At 42.1% G+C, this 19,512-nt stretch overlaps 2 protein-coding genes across 2 annotated transcripts; both read left to right on the forward strand.

Annotated features, from left to right (window-relative positions):
* The first annotated feature begins 1,216 nt into the window (after positions 1–1,216).
* On the forward strand, positions 1,217–6,634 carry LOC132992959 (obg-like ATPase 1). The gene is made up of 10 exons (XM_061062570.1): positions 1,217–1,314; positions 1,426–1,569; positions 1,666–1,793; positions 2,665–2,840; positions 3,269–3,349; positions 4,336–4,433; positions 4,524–4,667; positions 4,777–4,873; positions 5,022–5,144; positions 5,273–6,634. The coding sequence occupies exons 1-10, from the start codon at positions 1,217–1,219 to the stop codon at positions 5,375–5,377; spliced, it is 1,194 nt and encodes a 397-aa protein (XP_060918553.1). The 3' UTR covers positions 5,378–6,634.
* A 1,974-nt stretch (positions 6,635–8,608) lies between these two features.
* LOC132992961 (transcription factor Sp3-like) lies at positions 8,609–19,375 on the forward strand. The gene is made up of 8 exons (XM_061062572.1): positions 8,609–8,828; positions 10,873–11,103; positions 11,195–11,773; positions 12,487–12,699; positions 13,390–13,591; positions 13,690–13,879; positions 14,969–15,165; positions 17,017–19,375. The coding sequence occupies exons 1-8, from the start codon at positions 8,754–8,756 to the stop codon at positions 17,256–17,258; spliced, it is 1,929 nt and encodes a 642-aa protein (XP_060918555.1). The 5' UTR covers positions 8,609–8,753; the 3' UTR covers positions 17,259–19,375.
* Positions 19,376–19,512: the final 137 nt, after the last annotated feature.

The raw sequence follows: 19,512 nt of genomic DNA on the forward strand, positions 1-19,512 counted from the left end.
TATGTGTTCTTATGTGCTGTCCTGTAAATGTTTGTATTGTGTTTTTTAGCTCTCTGTGCATGGCAAATTCCCCTAGGGGCAATAAAGGTTTCATTCATTCATTCATGTTTGGGTATTTTCAAAACACAAAATGAATTGACTGATAAACAACATGAATGCAGCAGAGTTATGTTTTTGGAAAGATGGCCTACTGGCTGCTCGTCTTCTGCATGAAACGTTCTTTATCTCATATTGGACAACTTCTCCGAGCCTTTGTGGTATGTTTTCTGCAGCATCTGTAGTGTTTCTTTTATATTTGTAGAGGTAACAAACGTTACTACTCAAATACAGACTGTTTACATTAAGCCTGCATATCTGAGTCCTTTAACTGTTCTGAAGATTTAAAAAAAAGTTTGCATAACTGATCAACTCCAAATCAAGAGGAAGATAAAGTGGGGTTTGTTCTGCCTCTAAAATAAAGATTTACTTTCATCTAGATATATATATTATATTTTAAAACAATATTTCATAGAATTGTAATTTGGACTGATATTCTCAGATATAGTTGTTGGTTTGATTCAGCTCATCGTGAAAAATCACGACCCCTGGCGGTGGTTATCCACTGAAAGGCAGGCAGAAACGCAACCAGAAAAAAAAAACATTTTAAATAATACATATATAATTTTCTCTAAGTATCACTTCCATTAGAAATAACAATTTATTTATATTTTAATTGACGTAATAAAATTAATTAATGGAGATCTTTCGAAGGCATGGTCTGACGTAACGTTCCATCTCTCTCTGACCAATCACAGGCCCCCTCGCGTCAAAACACTTCCGGTTTGCTCCCAAACTTGCCTTTCCGCCGGAGCGGCTGGTGTGAGCAGATACCAGAGTGAGCACCACGTAGACTATAGGCTTAAATTAATCAAGAAAGGTACTTAAAATACATACATTTTTTCGCTTTAACATCCTTAAGGTTGTTTCTGATGACTTTAAAACGTAGAAAGTTGTACCTGAATAGTAATAATCGTGGCTAACAGGCAGCTAGGAACGTTAGCATGTTGTGTTTGAATGAGCATGTCAGTGTGTCCTACTAAACACGTTTTCTGTGGGGCTAGCTCTTCATGATGGAGCTATTTAGTGTCACAGGACTGAGGCGTCACCACAGAGGAGCTTTAGGACAGTGTGTTGACACTTTGATCACAGTGTAATAAACTTATTTTGTCTCTTAAAGATGCCCCCGAAAAAGGCAGAAGCCCCGAAACCGGCTCCTTTAATTGGACGATTTGGGACCTCTCTGAAAATTGGAATCGTGGGATTACCTAATGTCGGGTATGTACATGATTTAAGTTTATATTTAGAGAGGTTTTTTTCCATGCAAGTGAATGATTAAGGATTTGTTATTGCACTGCTGCTGCTGCTGACACTCTCCTCACCCTGCAGGAAATCCACCTTCTTCAACGTGTTGACCAAAAGTCAAGCTGCTGCAGAGAACTTCCCCTTCTGCACCATTGACCCAAATGAAAGTAGGGTCCCTGTGCCCGATGAGCGCTTTGATTTCCTCTGCCAATACCACAAACCAGCCAGGTGTGTGTGTCGACGGCATCCCTGACATCTTGCGGTTCTTTAAATACGAGGGACTTCTTGTCTTGCTGATTGTCCGTCTGTTTTTGTCTCTTTCAGCAAAGTTCCTGCTTTTCTGAACGTTGTGGACATTGCCGGTCTGGTGAAGGGAGCTCACTCGGGACAGGGACTTGGAAACGCCTTTCTCTCTCACATCAGTGCTTGTGACGCCATCTTCCACATGACTCGTGAGTTGTCAATACTGCAGCTCGCAGCTGCTGAGTAACAACAACTGAGTGAGTGGAGAGGACAGGTGTTAGGAGACGAATACTAAACTTTCAAAAGGGGAGCACGGCCAGAATAACAAGGCTTTCCCATGGAAATGAACTGTATAATATAAGATTATTAAGCACAGGAAGAAAGTTTTATAATGCTTGATTTGTGTCAGATCTTTACATTTTTATTTGGACATTTTTAAATGATTTTTTATTTTTTTATTATTATTATTATTTTTTAAGATTTATTTTTGGGCTTTTTGTGCCTTTAAGGAAGAGATAGGACAGTGGATAGAGTTGGAAATCAGGGAGAGAGAGAGAGAGGGGAATGACATGCGGGAAAGGAGCCACAGGCTGGATTCGAACCTGGGCCGAAAAAATATCATAATGTGTCATTTCAGACACAAAATAAACTTTTTTTTTGTCAACGTGAACTTAACTTATAAACAAAAAAATTAAACAACACAGTATATTTCTCTGTTTCAGATTTTAAAAAAGTACAGTAAAGCCTCCATACATGGGGCGCACGCACTAACCACTGAGCCACCAGCGCCTCTTTAATTATTATTTTAAAGAAAAAGTTTTGCATTGCTGTTCTTAGTTATTTATGTTAAGATTTTAAAATGAGATGACTTGAATAAATAAATAGTTATTAGTAAAAATATGGTTACATTTCTTATGTGAGGACGTAAATATTGTACTATAATACACAGGTCTTATTGTTTATTGTCTATGGTTAAATTTTTGATGGGTAGAATGATCCTGTGATATTAATGCAGTGATTACAACACGTGTGAATACTTGTGACAATCAGACCACACAAGTCAACGCTTGTGTCTTTTAGGTGCATTTGATGATGAGGACATTATCCATGTGGAGGGCAACGTCGACCCCGTGAGGGACATTGAGATCATCCACGAGGAGCTGCGACTAAAGGACGAGGAGATGATCGCTCCCGTCCTCGACAAGCTGGAGAAAACGGCCGTGAGAGGAAGTGACAAGAAACTCAAACCTGAATATGTAAGTGAGATGACTGTGTGTGTGTGTGGGTGTTAGGCCTCAGTTCTCATGCTTCACATTCACCTAAACACAAAGGGGATGTAAAGTCAAGTAAAGCCCCCTTTTTTCACACATGCACTCCTGAATATTTCTCGAACATTTCAATCCTCTTGAGTTGCTTGATAATTACACACAAACCTCAGAGTGAGAAGTTTCCCTGTCGAGCATTGAAGGGGTGGAGGGGGGTCCCAGAACCTTCACTGAATATTACCTGCTGTGTTCACACATCGGCTCACCACAAACTCTTGTTGAAACTTTACAAGGCGGCTGGCACAAAAAATTGAGGATGAAGTCGGGGGCTAAAGTTTGGTTTGTCAGGAGTGTCGTGGATGTGAACGGGGCTTTAGAGATCGTCATATGTAAACTTTCACTGCTGCTCATTGTTTCAGGATATCATGATGAAGGTGAAGAACTGGATAGTGGATGAGAAGAAACACATCAGATTTTACCACGACTGGAACGACAAAGAGGTAAAGATGTTTGTGATTCTACGTTGCATCCTTGTTTATTCGGCGTAGCATCTCGTCTCCACCACCGCAATCAAGTGTCCTCCTATAAGAACTTTTCCTTTTAATCACATGTTCGTTAAATTTAGTTGATAATATTTTTGCTATTTGAACATTTCCTTTGTGCAAGTTTAAAATGAACAAATGATCCCAGTGATCGATGTGATATTGTGTTTTTAACTGGGTTGGGCTTGTTTTCCTGCTGGACAGAGTACTAAGAGCTTTATTTTACATGATGTTTAGGGTTCCAGCCCCTAAGCTAGAACCCTATTGCGTTTGGCTGAATGTATTATAATTATTATTTGTCTTTTGCCGCGGCTCAAATTCCTGTGAGACTGAACGATGTAGAAACACTAAATGTTATGCATTGGCTCCCAATCTACCAGGTGATGACTAAGGAAACTAAGGAAGCCAAACTCTTGAAAGCCTGCATACCGCAAGTCGAGTCAACTTGAAATTTGACACACTGGTCCAATTTGTTTTGCGTTACAAAAAAGACTCTTGGACCATCAAAGTCTTCCAAAATCTAAGAACATTTTGAATTTGATGAAAAACACATTTTTGACATCTCCTCCTAAACCGTAACTGGAAATTCTTTCTTAATGTCAACTGAAATAAAGTGGAATTTTATCTGCCGAACATAACAAGATTACATGGATTGGAATAAAAACTAAAGAAGAGTGAGTTGTCCCATTGAGGAGGCAGGAGTTGAACTCTAAAAGCTCACATAACGTCACACGTACTGAGTTTCTGTGAAACGGTGGAGAAATGGTGGATCATTCAGTGAGCAAATATTGAAATGCTGCAGGCTTTGGGATGAAGAAACTAGTGTGTGATTGTTGTCCTCTGTTTTTTTTTTTTTTTAAACTTGTTGAGGCATAAAAAGAGCTGGAACCTGCTTATTGCAGCTTTGCAGCATTTAAACTCATCTTGTTGAATTTTCTCCACAGATTGAGGTGTTGAACAAATACCTGTTTCTGACATCCAAGCCCATGATCTACCTGGTGAACCTCTCAGAGAAGGATTACATCAGGAAGAAGAACAAGTGGTAGGTTTGCTGGAACCTTCCAGTTTGATGCTGCTGTTTGAAAAAATCAGAGTGTCTCACACCGCTTCCTGTTGTTGTTGTTGTTGTCAGGCTGGCAAAAATCAAAGAGTGGGTAGACGCTCATGACCCCGGTGCTTTGGTCATTCCTGTGAGTGGAGCTATCGAGTCCAAACTTCTGGACATGGAGGAGGAGGAGGAGCGGAACAAGTACTGCGAAGAACAGAAGACACAGAGGTGAGGCGTTCAACAGACTGTGGCAGGAATATCTTAAAAAACTTTTAATTATCAGGATTTAATTTATGTATTTGAAATGCTTCATCATGACTGCTCTCTGTGCTTCTAGTGTTTTGACCAAAATTATAAAGGCTGGTTACGCAGCACTACAGCTGGAGTACTTCTTCACAGCGGGACCAGACGAGGTGCGAGCGTGGTGCGTCAGGGTAAGTCCACCGATCTGAAAACTCACCTCCTCCGGGTCTTTTAAAGAGGGTCGACTCTTCACAGAGTATTCATACAACATGTCTCGTGGCAGTATAAAGATTGAGCATGGTAATGTAATTTGTGCCATTTTCTGTTACGCTTCCACAGAAAGGGTCCAAGGCCCCCCAGGCTGCAGGAAAGATCCACACCGACTTTGAGAAAGGCTTCATCATGGCCGAGGTTATGAAGTTCGTTGACTTCAAAGAGGAGGGCAGTGAGAATGCAGCCAAGGTGTGTGTCTGTAAAGAGTCTGATCATATGCTTGAACTTTTCCCAGCGCTGGTTTTAGAAGCTCCGAGAAACTTCCTTTGACACAATTTAAAAGCGTCCTTATTTCATATTCATTCCATCTTTCACAGGCGGCCGGGAAATACAGGCAACAGGGCAGGAACTACGTCGTGGAGGACGGGGACATTATCTTTTTCAAATTCAACACACCCAACGCCCCCAAGAAGAAGCCATGAGAGCGCACAGTCATCACAGGGAGAACTCAGAATACATTTTTGCTTTGGCCCCAAAGAGCTACACTGTCTGCTGGTTTTCATGTTTCTCTGGTTGATATCTACTCAACCGGCCTCCACAGTCTGAGCTAGAGTCTATTGGAATGACACTAGATAATAAATGTACTAGTGTAAGAAAAACATACATTCCTTCTGCAGGTTTTTAAGCGATCATTATTTGCAGTTTGACTGGTAGTGCAAATTTAGTCTAGAAAGAAAAGGTGTATACATGCCTTTGGAAATAGATAACTGATTTTACTAGAAATAACCTGACAACACGCTGCACATCATTTTATCATACTGATGCAGTCCATGTGTTTTCATATGAATCAGATCTGTTTTAAAAGAGCGCATACCTTTTCTAGATGTGTTTCATAGCTTTAGCCACACTGCATTAAGAGGCTACAGATTAATTTGTTGCTTTCTGTCATTCATTTGAATTCCTCAGATCTGCTTGAATGTCAGTCAGTTTAAACTAGCTTCATGACCTCTGACATCAGGCTCCCTTCAATGGGTTACTGATGACAGGTGTGCTCAATCTGTTTATTAGATCCCATGACATTAAAAAAACTTGCAAACAGTTTTCCAATGAGTGAGAGTAATATAAGGCATGTGAGGTCTGCTACGTGAACCTAATCGGCATTACTTGAGTAAATTTGAGACTTGATTAGAATCTATTTCTCTCACTTCCTCTATGCCTTTCCTCAACTTGAACTGATTTTTCAAAATAAAAGTTAAAATACCTGAGACTTATGCAATGATGCTATAAAACACTGTAAAAGGATGTTTGACTGATAAGAGAAAATGAAAGCCATCACTCAGTGTACACCTTTAGGCCAGTAGTGCACTGTATTGTGAAATCCCTATTTTTAATTTAGAGAGAGCAGAGCAGGCGTCCCCGTCAATGCCTGAACTGAGAATGTTGTTTACTGCTTTTATTGGGTTTGTTTGGGCTGGTTAAAATAATAAAAAAATCTGACTTTACAATATGAGCTTTCTCCTGCGTAACAAGACTCTGCTTCATCTCTGCAGATCATCTGGACTGTACAGCTTCTTGCACCTCTCCTCTTTGCGTTCTCAGTGTCTTTATTTTCAAGAGCACCAAACATCTTTCCAAACTGTGGACGAAGCCAGATATCCTGTGAAACTAAAGGATCCACAGTATATTAAAGGTCATCTTCATCATCTGTGCATGTGTCAATAAAAGGAGACAAACCTATCCTTGCTTTGTATATTTATTTATATGCTGTAGCAATATGTTTCTTTTTAAACAACCTAAGATATTTCAACAAGTTTTTTTATAACAGTAACTTTGATTTGAATTTGAAATCAGCTTCTTAGAGTTTTCTCTACAGGTTGACAAAATGTAAATGTTGTGTTAACACCATTAAGTGATGTAGATAAGGCCGCTAAAGTTGACAATGTTTCCCCTGGTTAAATGTTTAACTGATAACATTTTGAATTGATTCCTTTCATCATCTTTGTCTGCCTCTAATCCACTCTGAGAGATTGGCTCGATAGCTGCGGTGGGATTTTGAGAAGTACCTATAGAGTAATATGATATAATAAAAATTGCACAAACCGAATGTGCTTGGGGAAAGAACACCTTTTCCACTTTATTGGGAGCCAAAATGAATGTTTTCTTACTTATAAAGAGGAAACGTGTGAATTGCTGTGAAGATTTTTAGCCATTTAAGTTGCATTACAGTCATTTAAAATACAATTTCATCAAAGATGTTGTGTGGGAATGGGAACATTATGCTCCTTTAAATTCACGGTGGTAATGCTGTGGGGCCAAGACAAGTCAAGGCTCCCATAAGGGGGTCTTTCAGGGCCCCCCAGCATTGAGGAGGATGGTAAGGACACGGCCCATCCTAAATTTCAGCATTCACACCACATTGTGTGTATCTTAAATCTACTCTATAGTTATTAAAGTAACAAAAAAAAACATTTTATTGTTTGTTGCCTGGTTCAAACTGTAAACCCCCTTTTTTTAAATTGGTATGAGATTTGTTTTCTGTAATGTTCAGGTTGTGTGTGAACCTATTGAACTAAATTCCCCAGATTGTTAATGTCAAACTGTGTATAGTTATTCCACACAAACTTTATTTCAATCAGCTCCGAAAGCGGATCAGAGCCAGGTTAAGAAGTGGATGTTCACCAGAAAGCTATCGCTGAGGATACTGCACATGTTGATAAAATTATATGACATCTAAGAACACCAAGGGGCCCAGACATTTCTTTAGGCAAAATAAAAAATATTCTAACAAAGATTTAACCTCAACAAAACAAACAGAAGTTAATTGTGGATGCTCAAACATTGGGTGTTTTCCTTTGGGGAAAATCCCGAGGATGAAATGGATGCTGTTAAATAAAAATAAAAATATCATAATGTGTCATTTCGGACACAAAATAAACTTTTTTTTTGTCAATGTGAAAGTTTATATTTGACTGAAAAAAAATATAGCCGGGTTGCAAAAAGCACGCCAACCGACTTTTTAAAGTTAATACACGTAACTAAAACTTTATAAACAAACAAAAAAAAATAAAAAACACAGTATATGTATCTGTTTCAGATTTTTTTTAAAGTACAGTAAAGACACAAAAAAAAAGAAGTTTTCTAAGAGCAGCGCTCACTCAACAACAAGCAGGAAGCCCACGTACTACAAAAAGTGATTGACGTAACGATTAGCCACTGCGGCGTAGCGACTCCAGCGCTCAGCCAATCGCGTGAGAGAAGAAGGGCGGGACGTCCTGTAATGTGATGCAAATTCGACGGGTCAAGCGTGTTAGTCCCACCTTTTTGTGTTTCCCGCACCGTCAATCAAAATAGAAAAAAAAAAAAAAAAAAAAAAAAAAATCGACCCGAATTCACCGATCAACACAAGCCCGCCTTTGATAAAATAATCATGTTTGGAGTTTAGTTGAACAGATAATCCTCCCGGTTTACTACCACTCACGCTATGACTGGTACGTAAACGTGCAGCGCGTCGAAGCGTGCAACTAATCGGTGAGTTTTGTGCAACCTTACGGCGAAGCAAAGCTGCGTCTTTTTTTTTTTTTTTTATCTTTTAGCTAGATGGTTAGCCGACCGAGCTAACAGGCTAGCCGCGGAGTTGACAAAGTAAACAGTGAAAATCTGGGCCCCGAAATATCCGCAGATTTGTCCCGCATCGCAAAGTTGAATTTCGCAGCGGGCTCCTCTCGGGACCGGAGAGTGGGGATGCTTTGCGGGCTTTTCGGGCAGCCAGGAGTTGAAGATTACAGAGTTTTGCTCAGTTTCCCCCTGTCTCCCTGCTAGCGCCAAACCCAGAGCAGAAGCCTTCTGGAACAAGGAGAAATGGCGTCCGCGGACGTGGACAGCTGCAGCCAAAGCGAGTATCTGCAGCCCGGCGGCGTTGCGGCGGACTCACAGGTATCCCCCCACACTTTTTTTTATCTACCTCGTCTTTTTCGATTTTGCTGCATGTGGATGTGAAGTTCACACGTTTTAAAAAAAAATTTGATGGCATGGGGTGAAAGCCGTACACTTCCTGTGTTCCCCCCTCAATAACGGCCACCCACTTTACCCCTGGAAAACCCGCCCATAGTGGGTAGGACACTGAAGTCAGTCACTTTGGGTCGGGCTCGAAGATAGCGAGGTGTGCATCAGGGTTAGGAGTGGGATGATTATTGGGGGGGTGATGTCGTTCATAGTCAAAACTGTAGCTTTCCAATTGTGTTTGTATTAGTCACCCATCCCCCCCCCTCCACACACACACACACACACACACACACACACACAGCCTGCCTCATGAGCCTGTTATCTTAACTCTGTGTTCTGTTGGCTGCCTCAAGCTTCTGTTATCTCTCATCTTCTGCATCAGCATGAATGTTACATGACGACTATTTACACTCTTTAAGATTGTAGTGCTTATAGTGTGCATATCCATATCTAAATCCCCCTAATATGAGCAGAATGCTTCCTCTTTTCCTGTGATCTAAAATTAAAATATCTCCTAAAATGAGATGAGTCCAAGTGTCCCAAGTGTGACCTATCTATCTCTTTTTAAGATTTCTCATCTTATAGTATGCATATCCATACCTAATTCCCCTAATACAGGGTTTGGTCACAGCAAGGGGCCACATTCATTTAATTCTGACTGCCAGGGGGCCAAATTGTAGTATACAAAAAAACGATAACAGTCAATTATGTCTCAAATTTAACTCAACATATACCAGTGATCAAGTATTATTATGGAAATGTTTCTGGTTTTCATGATTTCATGGCAGATTTTGTCGTGTTTTGATGTATAAAAATTGACCCGAGGGCCACATTGAGGGTTGACGAGGGCCGCATGTGGGCCCCCGGGCCTCCAGTTGCCCACCCCTGCCCTAATATGAGCAGAATGCTTCCTCTCTCCTGTGATCTAAAATTAAAAGATCTCCTAAAATGAGATGAATCTTTGTGTCCCAAGTGTGACCTATCGATCTCTTTTAAGAATAATAGAATAGAATTACTTTATTGATCCCAAACTGGGAAATTGTGGCGTTACAGCAGCAGGTTATCCAAACACACAATATGAGGAAAAAACACATGGTTAGCAATCTAAACACAAAGATTTCTCAAGCTTATAGTATGCATATCCATACCTAATTCCCCTAATACAGGGTTTGGTCACAGCAAGGGGCCACATTCATTTAATTCTGACTGCCAGGGGGCCAAATTGTAGTATAGAAAAAACGATTACAGTCAATTATGTCTCAAATTTAACTAAATTTTATTAATTATTATGGACATATTTCTGGATTTCATGGCAGATTTTGTCGTGTTTTGATGTATAAAAATTGACCTGAGGGCCACATTGAGGGTTGACGAGGGCCGCCAGTTGCCCACCCCTGCCCTAATATCACCAGAATGCTTCCTCTTTTCCTGTGATCTAAAATTAAAAGATCTCCTAAAATGAGATGAATCTTTGTGTCCCAAGTGTGACCGATCTACAATTCACTTGGCAGACTCTTTTATCCAAAGCGACGTACGTCAGAGAGTAAGAACAACACAAGCAAGGATCTAGAAAAAAAAAGGGAACAATGTCAGTAAGAGCAAACGATCAGCTTTGAGTCTGATTGGACACACAGGCGCTGACAGGAAGTGACCAGAGGCAAAGCACAACATTGAGGGCAGTTCTTGAGAGCTCTAATCAGTATAGAAACCATCTTATAAGTCGTCGTTATCAAACAAAAACCATCGTCACAACCATCATCATCATCATCAATAATATGGAGACCATCATCATTAAGTTAGTAGCTGGGTCTTTAGCTTTTTCTTAAAGGTGCAAAGAAGTTCATTCCACCACCGGGGGGGGGGGGGGACAGAGGAGAAGAGTCTAGTCAGAGACTTAGGACCCTGTTGTGAAGGTTGGATCAGACGCCTTTCATTGGCTATCGCTGTTAATCTGAATGTTAATTTTTACTTCCAGACGACAGACATGTCAGCCATTCAGCTAACGGGTTCGGACCGATGGGAGGTGTTAACTCCCGTCTCCACTGGAAAGGAAGACCAGGGAATCATTCACATTCAAAACTCTGGGATTGTCACTTCCAATGGGCAGTATGTGCTTCCAATTGGGAGTATGTCCAACCAGCCCATTTATGTTACAGCATCTGGGAATGAGACTGCAGCCAATGGCGTGTCGGGAATTCAGTATCAGGTAAAAAATCAGACTTTAATACTTTTGAGGTAAAGTAAGAATTTCACTCGGGTGATGATCGTCCTCAACAAAACTAAATCTTCTCTTCCAGGTCATACCCCAAATCCAAAATTCAGATGTTACACTTGCGGGATTCCAAACACAGGGACTGGATGACGGTACAGGGCAGATCCAGCTCCTACAAGATGGCAGCCAGGGCAGCATCGGAATCAGCTGTGCCACGACGACGGCGGACCTGGGCCATGTGCAGTCGATCCAAGGCGTCCAACTGGCTGGAGGATCAGCGTACACGGGCGCTCTACCGGGCAACATCACGTTCGTCCCTTTAAACAGCTTGGATCTGGAGTCTTTAGGACTGACCGGAGCGCACACGGTCCCCATTGCAACCGGGGTAACAGCCGAAGGTCAGCTGATCATGAGCGGCCAGACGCTGGACAGTCAGGGTCAGGACGCTGGCGGCGGCAAACAGCAGCTGGTCACGGTGAGCGACGCCAGCGGAAACCATGAACTCTACGTGCCAACCTCCACGTCCTCCTCCAACTCGTCCAATCTCCCCGAGACCATCGACGGCACAGGGGTCCTGACCCAAGCCACCGCCGTGTCCGCAGGCATCTCTGACCCCTCGTCCTCGGCAAACTACAACTCCCACAACCACCTGCAGCAAATCCAGGTCAGAGTGTGTATCTTTCTTATGTATGTGTGTGTGTCTCTATACTAAAAGTCTTTACTCCGGGCCTGAATCCACTCTCTGTTACTGAAAGTCATGCTTCTATTTTCATCACAATCTGGACACATTCACCTCCAGGACTTGAGAAATGTCAGCAAAAAAAAAAAAACCCAAATCTCTTTCATCAACTTATACCAGAACTGGTGATGATGAGAGTCTTTTATAACGTTGCTTTTCTTGGCTCTGGCCACAATGTGTCTGTCGCACACAGGACTTAATGTTCCCTCATACTTAAAGCTGGCGTGAAACGTTTGTTCTGATTTTAGAATCTCTGTTTTATCTGTTCTTCATTTAGAGAAGAACTTTGGCTTCTTGAGTTGTGTAAAAATGAATAATATCTCTAAAAGTAAGTTACCCAAAAAGAGTATTGAACCAAGGTATTTCACTGGCAGTGTTGTTAAAATCTGAAATGATACCCAGCTGTAATGACGAGGTATTTAGAGTAGACTTTTTGTCACAATACTTGACGGTTGTTCAAGCTTTCAGTCTGTTTTATTTCTTCTTAAAGTCCCTGTAATGTATTTAGAGAAAAACAAATAAGAACTCAGCCTCTGGGAAAAGTAAAGCTCAAGTCTAAGGCTAGCTTTTCACTGTGCTGTAAATCCAGGACGCACGACATTCAACGCTTGATTTATTTGACTTCCCTCACTCTGCAGGTTTCATCCTCGAACGCCACCACTCTCTCACAGCCCATCTTGCATCTGTCTGGGGACGGTCAGGCCCAGGTGGCCCAGGTGGCTCAGGGTCAGGACATGAACGCAGCAGGAGGTCAGACTCTTCAGAGTGTGCAGCTGGTCAACCCGGGGACTTTCCTCATCCAGGCCCAAACCGTCACCGCGACCGGACAGATTCAGTGGCAGACCTTTCAGGTAAATCTGAGATAAAACTTTCACACACACATTATCCTTTTGTATCAACTTGGTAGATGTAGACATAGACAATTACAATCAGAGACTTTTAGTTAATTTTTAGTCGGGCTTGCTAACTCTCAAAAAATCTATTGATGAGCAAGGACGGGATGATGCAAGTTTAGTGACAAATGGTTGAAGCTCAAGTGTCTGAAGGTGTTGGAGCTGTGAGGAAACGATCCAGATGTGATCTATGCTCAAAGATCTCCACGTTAGGAACCATGAAGACAAAACACAAAGCAGCGGGCAGGGCATTAGTTTCATATCTTTATAGAGTCATGTGATGCAATCGTAAAATATTTGCTGAGACGGACTGTTTTGAAAGCCTTTTATTCACTGGCTTATTATCTCTGAACTGTTTTCTGATTGGTTTAAATTGACAGCATTCTCAGCCGTGAACAAATGAAATGAAATTATAAACTTTCCAGATTAGGATACTTTAAGTTTTGTTTTCAAAAATAGTTTTTTTTGGGGAGCTTAAAAAAAAAGTATATGCAAGTTTTAAAAAGTTCTTACAAGGATGGACTTTGACCTTAAAAATCCTTTAGGGACCTTGTATTGGAAGTTTGTGTTATCCTCCATCAAAGTGTCCTCCAGATGTTTCTATGACGAATGATGTCAGGTTATTAATATATATCCCGTCGTCTCTAGGTTCAAGGTGTTCAGTCACTCCAGGGGCTCCAGCTGCCCCAGGGCCAGGGTCAGGCACAGCAGCTGACCTTAGCCCCAGTGCAGACTCTTCCTCTGGGCCAGACCGGCCAGGTGAGCCTACCCAACCTCCAGACAGTCACGGTGAACTCTGTAACGCAAAGTGGAGTTCAGTTCACACAGGGGGATGGAGCGATCAGTCCAGGTATGGAGCATGTACACTCCACTGTACACTCTTTTTCTCAGATCACTCAGAGGGATACTTAGTGTGCTTCTTCTTCTTCTTCTTCTTCTCTGGTTCAGGTATCCATATAAAGGAAGAGCCGGACTCTGAGGAGTGGCATCTGAGCGGAGACTCCACGCTGAACCCCAGCGACCTGAACAACCTGCGTGTTCAGATGGCGGACGACGACATGGACATGGCGGGCGGGGAGGGGAAGAGGCTCCGTAGAGTGGCCTGCACCTGCCCCAACTGCAAAGAGTCTGGAGGAAGGTGGGTCACTTTCACCACGACAGGAGGAGCGAGTGCTGATGTTATTCCTTAAGAGAATGGAGAGCCTTCTGTTAAACATTACTATTGAAGCAATAAGAAAGAAATTAGATTTTTAAAATACAACCATAAAATAAGACTAAAAGGACAGATTTCTGTAAAAACACCAACATGTTGTTCTTTGAACCAGCTGTTCTGAAAACACTTGTTCAGGACTTAAAATTAGGCTACATTCACACTGCAGGCAGAAGTGACCCCAAATCAGATGTTTTTGGCTCACACGTGACTCAGATCCGACCTTTTTATGACACATGGAATCTGATCTTGTCAAACCAGCAAGTCAGGTTTGCAAGTCAACCTCAGTGTGAGCAGCCAGGTTAGAAAGCATGACACTTAAACCTCACTGTAAGGGACATCCGTTACAGTTCTGCGCCATCATGAATACAAATAGGTGTTTCAGCACGAGTCACAATGGTGATGTACCCTGACGAAGAAGTGAACCATTTTCATACTGAAAAACCAGAGTTGCCCCTAAAGTTACTTTTTGAACTATGTTCTTCTTCAGGGGTTTTTAGAGCATCAGTTCAGATCAGTAATCAGTGAAGAAACCCCTCATCCCCATCATGCTCTACTGATAAGTTGACCTGACGTGACCTACTTGCAGCCCTCAGTTGCCACCACAACCAACCCAGCACTGCCACCTTTAACAGGCTCTGTTTATACGAGCTCCGATACTACCAACCCAACCACATGGCCCCTGAAAAACAAAATCTGACTTGTGCAATAAGGCTTTCAGTCTGAACGCAGCCTGAGACTCTCCTTACTGGGTTGAGCTCTCATGTTGAGCTTTCAGTTGTTGGATTTCTTGATCAGATTTGAATGTTTTATTCAAATCTGTTTGCTTGCAAATTTATCCATGTAAATACCAAATGCAAATGTTTCCTTTTGTCATCATAGTGGTAAAGCAAACTGTTGCATAACACTTGAGATTTTTGTAATTTAGCTTTTGGTGTTCTTAAATTGCTCACACTCTTCATGATTGAACATATTTGTGCCGTCTAGACATCTCTTTATGCTTCATGTGTTTCACAGAGGTTCCGGCATGGGGAAAAAGAAGCAGCACATCTGCCACATCGCCGGCTGCGGGAAGGTTTACGGGAAAACGTCTCACCTGCGAGCTCACCTGCGCTGGCACAGCGGAGAGAGACCCTTCGTCTGCAACTGGATGTTCTGTGGGAAGAGGTTCACCCGGAGCGACGAGCTGCAGAGACACAGGAGGACACACACAGGTATGGAAGTGTTGTCAATCGAGTCTAGAGTCTGCCCTAGTCATCTCCACTTTATGTACATTTGTTTAATGTTTTATAATATTTAGTTAAAAACTAAAGGGCACAGTGTTTTTATCTGGAGTTCATTTAAAGCTTATAAACATGTACACTAAAATCCGGTGTATAAGACGCACTTTTAATACCTTTTTTTATCTTTTAAGTTGTCTGTGTCTTATACACCAGTGTGACCGATATACCAGTATAAAAAACTGACACGCGTGATGTCATTACCGCGGGTGCAGCCCTCACATCACACACTGCACTTCTCCCCTTCATTGTGTATCGCACGCTGATTGAAAGCTGTTCTTGGAAACATAGTGACACAAACCAGGCTGGCTGTGCGACACTTTTTTTTTTTTTCCCACCTCACGAGGTCATAATCATGCATTTAAAGCAAACGGTGGAATAATGTTCCACAAATAAACCTTGTGGAGCGCTCTTTTGGTTGAAAGACTCCTGTATTAAGTTTAACGAGTGACCGGTGGAGGTGGGCAGAACGACTTGCGGCGGTGGGTCTGTAGGCTGAGAGCTCAACTACAGTAATTCTGCTTCCTGTTTGTAAGTGAAGCCAGCACAATGCAATGTCTGGTTTACTACAGCTTTGTGTAGCCTTACACATAATACCAACAACAACAATAACACTATTAGTTATGAGTATAAAAATATCTGTACATACTTACTACTAGGGTTACACGTGTAACCGGTTAGTAAATCATAACCGTTTAGGAAAAATCAGTAAACGAAAACCGTTTTTTTTAAAAAATTATTATTATTTAAAAATGTTTTAGAGACACGCATTCAATCATCTCTGATCAAAAATATCACGTACTGTTTATTTAGAGATGAATAAAGCTACAAATGTTCCACTTTGACGACGTCACTGCGCTCACAAATGCGCGTGATAAATGTTGGATTGCGCAGTCCCGAGGGTCAGACCCATTCGACTGCGACCTCGGATCAGACGAGACAACCGGCTGAATTTAAGCATATTACTAAGCGGAGTGTTAACCGTCCTGCCTCGCGTTCCAACCGCGGTCAGGGCGCCCAGGGGAGACTTATTTATCTGCTCCAGGGTCCGAAGTTGTAGCCCTCAACTTCGGGGGCTTCACCGGGGTGCAGCAAGGCGTAAACAGACACGCAGAGTCCGGCTTGTTATTTTTGGGCCGTTTGTTACGCTCGCAGAGCTTGAACTGTACGCTTAACATCGTGACTCTGATTATTCTGCTTATTCTGCTCCGGTCCCCGGCATCATAACGTTGCCGCACACACACACACTCGCCTAGTTCTCTCTCTCTCTCTCTCTCCTCACTCGCTCCCCCCACACACACACACACACACATGCGCACTGAGCCCTTCACAGACAGACATACCCTGCTCGTATAACTTCTATAGCCTACTTTATAAAGCACGGTTGTATCTGTCTGACAACTTTGAGTGGCGGCAGTGATGCGGAGGAATCTTTCTGAAAAGCGGCCGCACCCTCCATTGGTTGTATAGCGCGATTGCAGTCCACTTTCCTTTTTTCTTTTCTTTTTTTAAATTAATAAAAAAAAAAAAACCGGTTAACCGTGTACATGACAAAAATGACGTCGTGTAACCGTTTACAATTTTTTGCAACCGTTCACATCGTACTTACTACCTAACTGAATAATAAAAAACAACCACAGTTTACTGTTCAGGTCGACACACCTCTATTTGTCAACACTGATGAAGTGGTCGTTATGGGTCTGGTCTGTTTGTCTGTCAGTGTTACCTTTAGTCCTAACCTCGTCTCATGTTTCTTCTTCTTCTTCTTCTTCTGCGTCCTCACAGGAGAGAAGAAGTTTGTGTGCACAGAGTGCGCCAAGAGATTCATGCGGAGCGACCACCTGGCCAAGCACATAAAGACTCACCAGAATAAAAAAGGTGGGGTCCCCTCCACGTCCCCGCCCACCACTGACACCCTCATCACTGCCGACGGAACCACGCTAATCCTCCAGGCCGCCACCCATGACCTCGTAGGCAATCAGGAGATCCAGCTGGTCACGGTGGCGCCTGCTGAGGTCATGGAATAAGGGGGCCAATGGGGTGAGATTTTTTTTTTTAAATTTTATTTTTGAGAACTGGCCTATCACAGGGACCTTTTGGGCTACTTTTCCCTTTTCCCTTTTTTTCTTTTCTTTTCTTTTTTTTTTTTTTTTTTTTTTTACATATGAATATATACGTAAATATATATGACAAATATATATATTTTAAGTAAGAGTTATCATGACTTTATGTTTGTTTTTGCAGTCTTTTTATAGGCAGGCAAAAAAATAACATTCAAATGTGGTCGCTATGTACACGCGTCAACACACACACACACACACACACACACACACGAAAACATGTATTAACACTTGACATGAATACTCAACACAATGAAATGCCTTATTTTGTATCATACTCTTGTATAAAATGCTGGAGGTGCATGTGTTTTTTAAGCTTTGCAGATGATGTAACTGTAACGGATATTAATGTGTTTGTGAAATGGAGATGATGAGGAGGAGGAGGAGGAGGAGGAGTTTCTGACCGAGAAAGAAAAGGAAGTGGCTTAACCTCTCTGGGATTATTGAATTTTTCTGTCGGGTGAGTTTTGACAGAACTGAGCGCGGTTTGTTTGAAGCAGCACTCCATCCCGGCTGAACTGTCACACTGCTGCTGCTGCTGCTGCTGCTGTCACCACAAATGATCTTTATAATGTCATCATAACGCAGAATGTTTGGACATTTGTCTTCTGTCCAGCAGCTGGCAGAGAAGAATGACACCTCTTGTGTTTGATAAACTACTGGTTAGCTTAGCTTAGCACAAACACTGCTACACCGACTCTTTTCACAAATCTGACTTTAACCTCAAAAGCTCATGATATATATCTTTTTGTAGCTCAGTTTTATTTCAGCAGAACAAAAACTAAGATTTTCAGCTAGAACACCAGGGGGGCTGCAGGACGTTTTTGCTCCCAGCCGAGAAACAGTCCCGTACATATTCCTCTGTAGAAGAGCAAATAGACTCTTTCATTTCAGGGTGTGTAGAGATTAAAAAACTACTGTAGGTACAATGTGTGAACTAAAGAAGCGTCAGCGTATTTTAGAAAGAGCCAGGCCAGCTGACCACTCCCCTCACTGTTTTCAGTCTTTATGGTAAGCTAAGCTAATCCGTCATACTTGGTGCACAGAAATGTGAGCGGTGTCGATCTTCTCCTCAAACTCTGCGACAAAGCGAATGAGCTGGTTTCCCCAAACTTTTCAGCAGCGGTCACCCGATCACTGACAGTCGACATGAGGGTGACGCTGATGTCACGCAGTGCTGCTTCAAGCAGAGCGGGCTGTTCGGCTGGCGGTCAGCGCAGGACGTCAGTACCACTGTTAAACTGATCTGAAGGTGATGTTTTTCCGTCATCGAGTTCGGGTTGGGTGTGGGGTGGGGTGGGGTTGGTGGAAATAGATGCAGTTTCTTCCAGCATCGGGTCAGTCTGAACAGAATGTCTCGTCTGTCCTCACGAGCCCCGCTGTCCACTGTGTTTGTACACGTCGAGTTATTGTTTCCCCGCTCCTATTTTGTTGTAAATTCACTTTTTTTTTTTTTTTTTTCTTTCCGTCTGTTTGACAATGTAAGTGTCGCAAAATCGAAGCGATTTTAAAGAATAGAGGTTACCTCTGCAGGTGTTCTGTCGTTGTCAGCCGCACATGGTTTGCAGCAGAACATGCACCGATGTTGCCGTGAGAAGAGAAAACCCACAAACGGATGCAAAAACGATACCATCGGACCCCTCGAGGGTGTTTGTGATTGAACATTCCAGTTGGGAACCAGACGACGTGGGGTTTGTTGTTTTTTTTTTTGCAGTAACTGCTCTGATGGTTCTTCTGGTCAGATATCACTCAAGTTAAAGGAAAACAATCATGCCATTATTATTATTTTTTTTAATTAATGTAACCCTTTCCTCAGTTTGTCCTCATGTGTGTAGCATTCATTTACATGTATATTCTCTTATTTTCACATTTTGTTTATAGAAGCCATTACTTAGTTAACTGAATTTGTTGTATCAAAAACCTTATTTTAAGTGATTTTTTTAAAGAAATGGTGTAAAAATTGAATGTTACCTTTTGTAAAAGCTTTTTTCAAATGGATCACAATAAAAGTCTGAAACCTTCCACTAACAGGTTTTGTGTGTGGAGAGCAGAGTCCAGGATCAGTGTCGGAGATTGTAAATGGACTGATTGTAAAGCGCTGTCGCACCTACACATTCACACCCACTCGCACGCTGATGGCAGAGGCTGCTATGGAAAGTAA

This window comes from Labrus mixtus, chromosome 18 (assembly GCF_963584025.1).
Source record: "Labrus mixtus chromosome 18, fLabMix1.1, whole genome shotgun sequence".
Classification (NCBI taxonomy): Eukaryota; Metazoa; Chordata; class Actinopteri; order Labriformes; family Labridae; genus Labrus; species Labrus mixtus.